At 62.5% G+C, this 11,988-nt stretch overlaps 1 protein-coding gene across 2 annotated transcripts in view; it reads left to right on the forward strand.

Annotated features, from left to right (window-relative positions):
- WFS1 (wolframin ER transmembrane glycoprotein) overlaps nt 1-11,988 on the forward strand; it is a 29,898-nt gene that overhangs the window by 14,875 nt on the left and 3,035 nt on the right. For both annotated transcript variants that reach the window (XM_053217611.1, XM_027076928.2), the window contains exons 3-7: nt 449-531; nt 1,721-1,865; nt 3,900-4,070; nt 5,575-5,655; nt 8,247-8,392. In XM_053217611.1, coding sequence (XP_053073586.1) covers nt 449-531; nt 1,721-1,865; nt 3,900-4,070; nt 5,575-5,655; nt 8,247-8,392 — 626 coding nt within the window. The remainder of the gene's footprint in view (nt 1-448; nt 532-1,720; nt 1,866-3,899; nt 4,071-5,574; nt 5,656-8,246; nt 8,393-11,988) is intronic.

The raw sequence follows: 11,988 nt of genomic DNA on the forward strand, positions 1-11,988 counted from the left end.
GTCAAAATGTGCGTGCACAGATTGTGACCCCCAAAAGTCGGGTGTATGTAGACGACAGTCTTGGAAAACATGGATTGGAGTGTTTATCGGGGCACAGGTGTTTATCTGGGTCAGGGGCTTTCCCGCGGGAGCCCTGGGATCTTTCTGGAGCCCCAGTTCAAGCAGGCCTGCCCTCAGGCGTGGCGGTGGGACTGGGGTCGGGGCCCCCATGTCCTTCCGGCCGCTCTGAGCCGCTGCTGAAGACCCCCGTCCGTGGCAGGTTTGCTGTCCGTGCTCTGGGGCTGTCTGCATCCTGGATGGCAGCTTTCTGGAGTGTTCTCTCCACGTCTGGCCTGGATTTCCACAGAGCTACCCCGGGTCTGAGCACATTCTCACAGTCCCCTCCACTCCCAGTGAGCGACAAGGACCGGCCTCGTGACGTTCTGTCTGCTTCTCTTCTGTGCTACAGGGCCCGTGAAGGGGGATGTGGAAATGCCCTTTGAGGAAGTCCTGGACAAGGCCAAGGCGGGGGACCCCAAGGCACAGACGGAGGTGAGGACGGCATGTGGGTGGGAGGCTCAGGCCTCGGCCCCACCACGTGGCGGCCGTGCGAGGGGCGGGTGCCCTGTGAACAGGGAGCAGGGGAGCCGGCTGACTACGCGCTGTGTGCAAGGCCCCCTCTCTTCCATGGTCTCCGTGTCGTTCTGCCTCCCGCCACTCCTCCGGGGACCCCGCGTTCTCTCCCGTGTCCGGCTCACGCCTCATCTTGGGCCCCTCCTCCTCTGGGACACCTTCCCCACCTCCTGCCTGCCCTCAGCACCTCCACCCTCCTCTCGTGCCCTCTGTAGAGGGGGCACCATACCCTCCCCGGGGGCTGCTGAGAGGGTGTCACAGGCCCAACCTGGTGCAGGTCTGAAGCTCCCAGAAGGTGGGGTGGGGAGGCGGGCTGGCCTGGGTGACGGGGTCGGGGAGGCGGGCTGGCCTGGGTGACGGGGTCGGGGAGGCGGGCTGGCCTGGGTGACGGGGGTCGGGGAGGCGGGCTGGCCTGGGTGACGGGGTCGGGGAGGCGGGCTGGCCTGGGTGACGGGGTCGGGGAGGCGGGCTGGCCTGGGTGACGGGTCGGGGAGGCGGGCTGGCCTGGGTGACGGGTCGGGGAGGCGGGCTGGCCTGGGTGACGGGTCGGGGAGGCGGGCTGGCCTGGGTGACGGGTCGGGGAGGCGGGCTGGCCTGGGTGACGGGGTCGGGGAGGCGGGCTGGCCTGGGTGACGGGGTCGGGGAGGCGGGCTGGCCTGGGTGACGGGGGTCGGGGAGGCGGGCTGCCTGGGTGACGGGGTCGGGGAGGCGGGCTGGCCTGGGTGACGGGTCGGGGAGGCGGGCTGCCTGGGTGACGGGTCGGGGAGGCGGGCTGGCCTGGGTGACGGGGGTCGGGGAGGCGGGCTGGCCTGGGTGACGGGGGTCGGGGAGGCGGGCTGCCTGGGTGACGGGGTCGGGGAGGCGGGCTGCCTGGGTGACGGGGTCGGGGAGGCGGGCTGGCCTGGGTGACGGGGTCGGGGAGGCGGGCTGCCTGGGTGACGGGGTCGGGGAGGCGGGCTGCCTGGGACACTGGGGCAGAACAGGGTCTGGAATCCGGAGCTTGTGCGGCCATGGGGAGCAGGTCGGGGCCAGCACACAGAGCCGGAGCCCCGGCGCATGCGTTTCGGGACTGCTGTGGAGCGTGGCCTGACCGGGTTCTCGCCCGCAGGTGGGGAAACGCTACCTGCAGCTCGCCAGCGACGCGGACGAGGAGCTGAACAACTGCACTGCCGTGAGCTGGCTCATCCTCGCCGCGAAGCAGGGCCGGCGTGAGGCGGTGAAGCTTCTCCGCCGGTGCCTGGCGGACAGGAAAGGTGGGCCCGCGGGAGGCTGCGGTGGCTGCCGGGGACACACGGCTTCTTGCTACATCAGCACGTAACAGCAGGGGGAGAATACGAAGCTGGTGGCACTCTTTTTGTTTTATTGGGGTTTTTTTTAACGTTCATTTATTTTTGAGACAGAGAGAGTCAGAGCATGAGTGGGGGAGGAACAGAGAGAGGAGACGCAGAATCGGAAGCAGGCTCCGAGCTGTCCGCACAGAGCCTGACGGGGGCTCGAACTCACGGACCGCGAGATCATGACCTGAGCCGAAGTCGGAAGCTCAGCCCACTGAGCCACCTGGGCGGCCCTATGGGTCTTTTTTTTAATGTGTGTTTTTGAGTGAGAGAGGGAGACAGTAAGAGTGGGAGGGGCAGAGAGAGAGGAGACACAGAATCCGAAGCTGGCTCCAGGCTCCAGGCTCCGAGCTGTCAGCACATAGCCTGACGGGGAGGCTTGAACCCACGAACTGTGAGGTCATGACCTGAGCCGAAGTCGGACATCCAACCGACTGAGCCACCCAGACGCCCCTGAAGCTGGTGACGCTCTCGAGAAATAAGTGTAAATTCTGTTTCGCCAGTGCTTTTGTCATTTGGATGTTGTTTCCAGAGCATAACACGGGATGTTTAGCCAACAAAGCCACTCGTCCTATCTTTAGTGTGTGTAGGTGTCTGTGAGTAGATCCCTTCTGAGTTCGAATCCAGATTGAGGAGTGGATCATAGAGCCATTGGAGAGTCAGCTTCCCTGTGATGCAGCAGGACAATGTGACAGTGGCCGGAGGTCAGGATGGAACTCCCTGGACTGACTTTGCATCCGGTCTGGGCTGAACGGCTGGGAGACCGTGGGCCAGTGAAGATCTGCTCAGATGCATTCATGCCTGGAAGGGAACGGATGTGGAGGGCGGTGGGGGGGACAGCGAGGCAGAGCCCGGCCACGTGTGGTTGCATACTCCATTATCCTGCCCAAGGGAAATGGCTTGTCCCTGGTGCCATGTGGAGCAATGTGCTTCTGGGGGCTTCCCATCTCAGAAACAAAGGAACGGGTATGTCATAACGGGTTTTTTTTTAAACAAAGTTTCTCCAGATTGTAGAAGTGTTTGATGCTTATCATATAAAACGTGGAATACATAGAAAACAGAAAGATACAAATTACTCATAACTTGGAAACCCAGAAAGAAAACGCTCTGTAGTCTGGTGTATTTTCTTCTGGTTTTGTATTGTACTGTTTTTAGAATTACATTTTTTATATAGAATCTGCTTTCTTTGGAAATGGGGCTAGTGCCTCTGAAAACCTGGAATGGTGGCGTTCTGTTAGCCGGGATTTCTCGCCAGCCCACCTTCCCGTTCTGGAGCTGGAGGGAGGGCCGGGTGCTGGCCCGAGTCAGTGTGGCCCATGGCCCACGTGGCCCGGAAGAGGGGCTCGAGTCAGGACCCTGGGACCCAGGGCGGGTGCTAGACGGGGCCGGGAGCGGCCTCACGTGCTCCGCACCCCCACTTTCTCACGTTGGGTGCTTCCTGATCTTGAGAGAAACGTGTGCTCAGGTGGAAAATTTGGAAGATGTGTAAAGGGAGAAAAAATCCCATCTCTCTCTGCAGCGAGTCTCTGTCTCCCTCGGAAAGGCAGCCATGCGGGGACACAGCTTTCCCGGCCGTCTTAGCAGGGGCAGTGCCCGGGAAGTGCCGTGGACACAGGGGAGTCCCGCTCTTGTACCCAGGCCGGTGACCCTGGTTACGTGTCTCTGACGCCCATGGTTACCTGCCACTCTGTTTGTCTCTGACTCCCTGGCCGCCTGCCCCCCAGGGTCGCCTCCTGCAGGGCCAGGCTGTGCTCTGAGCTGGAAAGTCCGGGACTTGGCCAGATGGCCTTTTTGGTCAAATGTCTGTTTCTGCCCTGGTGACCATAGGTGCCTGCAAAACCTGTCACCTGAGTCCCCTCCCAAGCCCCCGCAGCAGAGCTGGTCTGGGCCCAGAGCATCGCTAAGGACACCCAGGCGGGCGGGATGAGGCCTTTAATGCATCTTGTCTCCTAGGCATCACTTTCGAGAATGAGCAGGAGGTGAGGCAGCTCTCCTCCGAGACTGACCTGGAGCGGGCCGTGCGCAAGGCGGCCCTGGTCATGTACTGGAAGCTCAACCCCAAGAAGAAGAAGCAGGTGGCTGTGTCAGAGCTGCTGGAGAACGTCGGGCAGGTCAACGAGCATGGTACATGAGCCTCGTGGGACCAGCCCTTGCCGCGGGCACCTCATGGGCTTCTCTGGAATTCTGGGGGCTTCCCTATGGGGACTCTGGGAGCCTAACTGGGGGCTCCCAGGGACCTTGTCTCGGAGACCTCATGGGTCTCCTCTAAGTAAGGCTCAGGGAGGGTCCCTCCTGGGGTGCCGTCCTGTTCTTGGGGTCCCCTTCCTAAGCCGTGTCCTGAGCTCTGGAACAGTCGATGGGCTGGGCGCCCACAGGCAGAGCTGTAGATCATGTCATTCTTAGGGTGTCCTGCTCCTCCTGAGGGGACAGAAGTTGGGGGAGAGTAGCAGATGCCGTCAGGGACTCGCGGTTCCAGGGGTGTGGGGCTGGCTGTGGCTCTGATGGCCTCCCTGAGGCAGGCCTCATCTCCGGCCTCCACAGCCCCTCCCCCAGTTTCCTGACCCGGTAGCCAGCCAGAAGGACAGATCGGGCAGAAGAACGGGCATCCCTGGCTGGGTACGGCCCCTTAGTTTCCCAGGGCCCAACCTGGCTTTTTCCTCTTCATCAGCTCAAGGAGCACCTGCCTCCCGCTGTTCAGAAAGTTGATTCCTGCCCTTGGGTACACACGACAGGGCCTGGGGCCACCTGTCAGCAGCAGAGAAGGCTGCCCGGTGGACACCTTTGCCCCTTCTCCTGGGGTTTCTGGGCAGGACCCCTGTCTGACTAGACCTCTGGCGACCAGCCCGCTCTCTTGGCTCTCAGCTCTCTCGGTGCTGGGGCCGAGCCGAGGTGTCCGTGAGGCCTGGGGCTTGGGCGGCAGCACCCGGAGAGGCATGCTTGCTGTGACGAGCTCGGGGCCGCCCCCTGGAGCCCCAGGGGCCCTGCAGTGCCATAGGTCAGCCCCCACCCGCTGCCCCCCGCCCCGAGGCAGTCCCAGCGTGTCCGGGCCCCTGTGGCCCCCGGTCACTCTCAGGTCACAGTGCTTCTCACCTCGTGTTGTCACTGCCTGACCTGACCCTGCGAAGGCACGCCTTGGCGCCTGGCAGGCAGACTGGAATGCTTGCCAGATTGGGGGCGCGGCAGGTGGTGGATGTTGACAAAGGGGCAGAATTCTTCAGTCCCGGCTCAGTGCTCAGCCATTGAGCAGACTCTTGTGGGGCCCCTTCCAGCACCAGGGCTGGGGAGACCGGGAGAGGCCTGACCCGTGGCCCCAGGCGCTCCGTCTGTTCGGAGAATCGGGAAAATTATGCCAAGGGATGGTGCCAGCAAAGCTTATGCCGACCAGAAACTGTGGTGTGTCCTCTGCCCTGGCTGCATCTGCAGAGGAGGTGGCTGTGCCCCCTGGGTGCCAAGTCGGCCTCGTGGGCAGAGGCTCAGAGGTGGCCCTCACTGTGCCCACCAAGGGCTGCAAGGAGGCCCCAGGCCCTGCAGCCCCCAGAGTTCAGGGGCCGGTTTCCGGAGGGCCGCAGGGCATGTGGGAACGGTTAGTCCTATTCTCTGATTTCTCTGTCTGCTCTGTCACTTACAGATGGAGGGGCACAGCCAGGCCCAGTCCCCAAGTCCCTACAGAAGCAGAGGCGGGTGCTGGAGCGCTTGGTTAGCAGCGAATGTGAGTATGGCCTCCAGTCCCGCACCTGTGACAGCTTTGGCCCAGCCGTTAGGCCCCCCAGGCCGGGCACCACCTCCACCCCTTGGGCACCACAGCACATGCCCCAAGGCCTTGGAGGCGGGACGGACTTCTCTTCCCAGCCCATCTGGGGCTGTCGGTGTTCTGGGCAGTGGGATCTGGACTCTGCCCAGCAGGTGCGCACGGCCTGGAGGGAAGAGGGACAGGGCACAGAGAGGGCAGTGTGACGGTCCCTGCAGGGCAGAGGGATGGGGAGAAGGTGAGTGCATCTGGGGTGCCTGAGTAAGTCTGCAAGGATGAGGAGGCAGTTAGCCCCTGAAGGGTAAAGGGGAGGGAACCGCACACAATGGCCTGGCGGGGCAGTTGTGGAGGGGGGGTCTCCCAGCAGGGAGTGTGGGGGCCCCCCCCAGCACGGGCTGTGGGAAGGTCGGGAATGGGGGATTTGGGGCATCCAGTTAGGAGAGGTCCTCAGATGCTCTGTGTGCAGCTGCCCGGCCGGGTGGTGGTGGTCAGAGTTCCCCGGGGCCCGAGTTCCAGGGGAGACAGACGGGAGGGGCCCAGGGGCTGCTCACCACTGACAGGAGGCCTGGGTCCTCCCCCAGCTCAGCCACACACTCTCCTCCTGACCTCAGGCAGGCCTGGCTTTCCTCCCTGGGGCTCAGTTTCCCCTTCTGCACAGTGGTGGTCAGATTAGAGGGCCGAGGGCCCCACCAGCCCTGAGAGCTTCTGTACGGGGGTGGAGGGGGGGGCGTGCTTCCCCCCTTCTCACCGTCTGTCTCTGACGTGTCATGGGAACTCTGGGGGCGTAGCACATCCTGGGCCTGGCTTCCCCAAGGCCCCGGGCATGTAGGACCCTGAAGCGGAGAGGAAAGTGTATGGCCGATAGGAACCAGAAGGATGGGAGGTTTTAAGGGGGTTTTCTGCGCAGAGGTGCCGGGAGCCTGTCTGGGGTGAGGCGCGCCTCTGGGCAGAGGTTCGTGAGGGTCAGTTCCTCCCGAAATAGGAGTGCGGTGTGGCGATCTCGGAAGGTCCCTGCTCAGCTCTGCCTTCTCCACCCTGGGGATTTTATGATTAACGGCTCGGAGCTCTCCTGCGGACCTTGTAACTGCCAGAAGGTCACGAGGTCCCGGGGGAGACCACGTGCTCTGGGCTGGGAGGGATGGGTCTGAGGCCCACCCGCGCTGAGAGCTGGGCAGAGACGTGGCCTCTCCAGGCGGGTGTGGACAGTGCCGTCCACGGGTCCCAGCCCTGCCATCAGGCGGCCAGGCCGGCCTCCCCTCTGGCTTGGGCTGCCGGCCCCCCCTCCCCACTGGGACATTCACAGCAGCTTATGAACATGTGCCTATTCCTCCCATCTCAGAAAATGAAGGCGAGACCCTCTCTGGACCCCTCGTGCCCATAGCAGCCACCTGCCCTGTTTCTCTGCTCCCCTTTCTAAGGAAGGTGGAAAGGTGCACATCGGTCCGTTTCTTGGCTCCTCTCCCCACTTCTCCCGGGGCCTTCCACGCGTCATCCCACCAGAATGGCTCTGTCCAAGTCCTTGGTGACTCATCCTTACGCCCCATTGTGTCCACACTCCACGCCTTGGTGGCCAGTTTCGTGGCATCAGAGGCCACCCATGACCCCAGCCACACAGCCTGGGCCAGGCCACTGGGCCCCATTTTCTCCCCTGCTTGTTCCATGTCGGCTCCAGCCTTACCTGTCCCTGTATGGGCCCCGCCAAGGCTGCCCCGTCTTGACCCTTACCGCTACCCTGGCTCGTGTTAAGGAACAGCCCCTTGTCTGCGCCCCACCCTCTCCGTGGTGCTCACTGCGTTCCAGACACTGTTTCCTTTGCTCTTGCTGCTGTCTGTTGCTCTTTTCTGCGATGGGCTTCTGTCCCCAGTGTCCAGAACGCAGTCCCCGCGTGGGAGGCCTCAGAAGCGCCTGGTGAACGGCAGCCCTGGGGCTGGCGGCCCATTCACGGTCGTGATCTCTGTGCCGAGTCACTCACTGCACCTCCCCGGGCTCCCCTCTCTCCCTCGGCCTGGAGGACGGTTCCGGGGGGCAGCCGGTCACGCCTGGCAGCCAGCTGTCTTTAGCACGACCCCACCAGACCAGGAGTCCAGACTTGTGCACACGTTGGGTCCGTGTGCACATACCAGGCCTTCCCAGTGCTTAGCACGGTGCCTGGCACGTAGTAGGTCCTCTGTGGATGCACGCTGATTGGAGGGGGGGCAGGTGGCTGGGCTGTGGGCTGCAGGTGGCCGTCACCAGAGCTGGGAGCAGCCAGGGCTGAAGGAGAGGAGGTGGCTGCAGGGCTGGTGGAGGCAGACCCTGGTCTTGAGAGCTGGGCAGCGGGAGGTTCAAGGGAGGAACTGCTGTCCCCAAGGCGAGGAGGCAGGGTGCCTGCTCTCCCCCCGGTTGGCCCATCTGTGCCCGCCTGTCTGTCCAGGACAGAGAGGTTTGTGCCTGGCGTGCTCGGCCTCCCTCCGCCGGGGCCCAGCCACCATCCCCTGCCTTGCCCATCCGTGCGGGGTGACCGTGTGCTCGCGGTGTGGGCGGACCCTGTGCCGTTCTCTCTTGTGCCCCAGCCAAGAGCTACATAGCGCTGGATGACTTCGTGGAGATCACCAAGAAGTATGCCAAGGGCATCATCCCCGCCAACCTGTTCCTGCAGGACGATGACGACGATGAGCTGGTGGGCAAGAGCCCCGAGGACCTGCCCCTGCGCCTGAAGGTGAGTGGGGCCGGAGGCCCAGCCAAAGGGCGCTCACCGTACAGCCTGGTGCCATGCAGGAAGGAACGGGCAGCAGGCCGCTGCGACACGGAAGCCTCCGGGACTGGGCAGCTTGTCTGGGGAGGCGTGCCCCGTAGGGATGGTCCCCATAACTGCACGAGGGTGTGTTCTCGAGAGAGGGGCCTTTCACATGCACTCAGGCTCCAAACCCAGGGACGCAGGTGGGGCGGTCATGCGCGGGTGTGACGGACGAGCACGGGTACCCCCCGGGCCGTTCTCCGCGGAACACCACAGGCAGCAGAGTGGCAGGCTCTGGAGTCCGACTTTCACCGAGACCTTGTCATTTTGAAAAATGATCCGTTTACGGCACGGAATGGAGGTCGGTTTTGCAAAGATGCCTTTCCCCAGACGCAGAGTGCTGGTACTGAGAGACCGTGAGGATCCTGCCGGTCCCTGTTTACCCAGATCCGCGGGGGCTCGGGGGAAAGCCAAGTGCAGTGTGGATAGTAGCAACGAGGCCGCTGTGGGCTGGCCAGACGGGAGACACTCTGGCCCCCGCTGTCGGCCCGCGAGCAGCTGCAGACAGTGAGGAGCAAGCACGGGGCGTACAAATACGTGCAGAAGGCAGGGATGGCGGGCCATGCTCCTTCTGTGACAGCTTTCACTTCCCTGGTCACGCCATTGAGACCACGGTGCAGGCGGTTCCCCAGGTCCGCTCTCTGACTTGCAGAGTCTACCGTGATTCTGCAAGCCTGGCTGCCTGACCCAGCACGAGCGGCTCTGAGCAGACGAATCATCGAGAAGCTCGTGGCGTTAGTCATCCGAGCACCTGTGTGGTGCGAGCTGAGTGGGAACCGGGGTGAATCACCATCAGTGGGGCAGAGGGGCAGGTGACGGCTGGGCCGCCAGCAGGCAGGAGTTGGGGGGACAAGGAAGCGTGGGGAGTCCCCGTGCCGGAGACAGCTTGGTGTAGCACCTGCCAGGAGCCCAGATGCGGAGGCTCAGACCGGGGCGGCCGGCGCGATGGCCGCGCTCAGGACCAACCAGCGAGCTGCGTGAGTCCCCCGAGATCAGGTGCTGTGGCCAGCCACAGGCCAGGATGGCCAAGGAGCTTGACCAAGGGAGGTCACGACTTTATTGAAGGTCCACTCTGACAGGCTGGGGCTGTGTGTTCACAGATAGTTGCTTTCAGTTTCCTTAGAACTGGAGAGAAGGGGGTTGGGGCCCTGGCCGTTGTTCTTGGCCAAGCCGAGGTGCTTCCGAAATGCCAGTGAGGGTCAGAGGTGAAAGGGTGAGTCTGGAGGGCCCACGGGCAGGCCTGCGCTGTCCCCCCCTAATGATGCCTGTTTGCAAAGCAGCCTGTCTGGGACAGTAAATTCTGTCACTCTCAGTGTTGGGAGACGTCTGAGAGTCCTTTCTGGGAAAGAGATTTAAAGTACTCTGACAAGAAGTACACGGGGCTCTGAGTTTCCTTCAGGTTTTGAAACGATCAGAGCACTTGGATGCCTCTATAGTTTGTCTCATTAAAAGTCTTTTGCAAAAGAGACGGTGAATCCTAGCAGGTGTCTCCAAAACTGGAGGCTGTTGCAGCTTTTAATAGCCTTTTGGAGGCAGAGGAAGAGCAGTGTGCTCTGTCTTCTGGCCCCAGCGAGGTGCCTGGTGCCTCCGTGAGCGCATGTGGCCCCCACAGGAAGGCTCCAGACTCCAGGCCCCGGGCTGCGCCGGCCTCTTTTGTGGCAGATGAAACCGTCGTAAGAGTAAATGCAGTAAAATCCACACGGTTTTCACGTCAGTCATCGCGAGGTCCAACGTGTGAACACTCACCGGGGTCTGAGCCTTGCCGTGACCTGCCGGGTCCCAGATGGGCCCCTTGGTTAGCGGCCTGTCGTCACACCCCTGGTCTCTTGGGTCAGCAGAGTGGCCGACGACCTCCGACCTGGCCAGAGCGCACTGTACCTTCCTGTCGTAGAACTGACTCCCTGCTCTGTTTTTTTAAAAATCTGCTTCCTGCTCAAAGAACAGCTTGTTTTAATTTGTTGGACTTTGTCTACAGAAAGGTTTTCTGTTTCCCAATCCAGTGGGTCCCCAAGAGCAGGGTCTGGATGGAAGTGACCGGGGACAGAGTTGGGACCCTAAAAGGGAAGGACTCCCTGGTCCTCGTGGCCTTCATGCCTCAGCCGACAGAGGCCGGACACCCTGGACAAGCTGGGCATTAGGTTGGAGAAGCTTCATTGTCCTTGAAAGATCCTCTCAACCACTTTGTGTGGCCTCAAGGGCAAAAAACAAAAGGTGTGAGTGGCTCAGAGCCTGGGGGGAGAACTTGAGACCCATCTCAAGGTCCCAGCCGCAGGGCACGGAGAATGGCCACTGACCACAGCGGCCGGGAGACGCCTCTAGTCCGTCTGCCACTAGCTAGCGAGGCCCCCGTCCCCAGGGATCGGCTGCGCCAGCCTTGCTGACACACCTGTCTGCTTGTTCTGAGGCGGTTGAACTCCAGCCAGCCTGGCTCTATGTCAGAGGGGCCCCCCCAGGGGAAGCCCGGAGCACGTGTGTGTCCGCAGATGCCTGTTTGCCCCCTGCCAAGCATCATAAGTAGCCACTGAGACTAATGTTACAGTGCCCAGCACTCGCTGGTGGCCGTCCCCAGTCACGTGTGAGTGTGAGGTCTGCTTTCCGGGAAGGTCACTAACCCCGGGGAGCTGGGGGAGTAGTTAGCTAGGGTACCGATCTGTTCATTTCCTGGCTGGGCTGTCACAGACATGGGAGAAGGAATGGAACCCTCCACACGGGTGTGTCTGTGTGTGTGTATGTACAGACAGATGTGGGCATACACACGTTCTTTGAGCCACGGACTCCTGTAGGAGCCCGGGTGCCCCTTCTCTGTGGAACGTGCCCCATGCCGTTGCTTCCAGGGTATTTGGTCACCTGTAGCTGCCAGCCACATCCTGCTGTGATCCCTTGGTTACACTCACTCAGGCTCCCCCTCCGTGGCCAGTCTTCTCCTCCACACCCTGGCAGGGCAGGCAGAGAGAGCCTGTCCCGAGGGCATGGGCAGAGGCCGTGGGGCCCACCTCACCGGGGCAGTGGTGGGTGTCCATCACGTAGCCCCTGAGGTGGGCTCGGTAGCAGCCGGGCTTTTGTGCCCCCACACGTGGGTGATCTTGTGTGGTCTGGGGTCCACGCCTCTGCCCCTCCAGACACACCCACACCCCTGCCCTCCACACCACACCTTCTGAGCCCTGGCAGGGCCGGGAGCCTCTGGGAGTCCTGCAGAGAAAACCGGGCAGGAGTGGGGTCCAGCCCGCCTCCGCCGTGGTCTCCCCTGCCCTCTCCACTGGGTGCAGATTGCAGAAGTGGCCGTCGGTTACGTGTCTGCTCTGAGCGGCGTGGGTGTGTGGAGGTGGGCGGTGGCAGGCGGCTGGTTCTCAGGGTCCCTGCCACTGGCGAGCACCTCTCCTCTGGCCCCTTTCACATGAGCCCCCATGGTTCCGTTTGCAGGGAGCTCTTTCTGAAGCCCCTACAGCCACCGCGGCTCCTGGGAGTGTTCAGAGCCCTGTGTGGGCTTGAAAGTATCAGTTCCTCTGTTCTCAGTGGGC

This window comes from Acinonyx jubatus, chromosome B1 (assembly GCF_027475565.1).
Source record: "Acinonyx jubatus isolate Ajub_Pintada_27869175 chromosome B1, VMU_Ajub_asm_v1.0, whole genome shotgun sequence".
NCBI lineage: Eukaryota > Metazoa > Chordata > Mammalia > Carnivora > Felidae > Acinonyx > Acinonyx jubatus.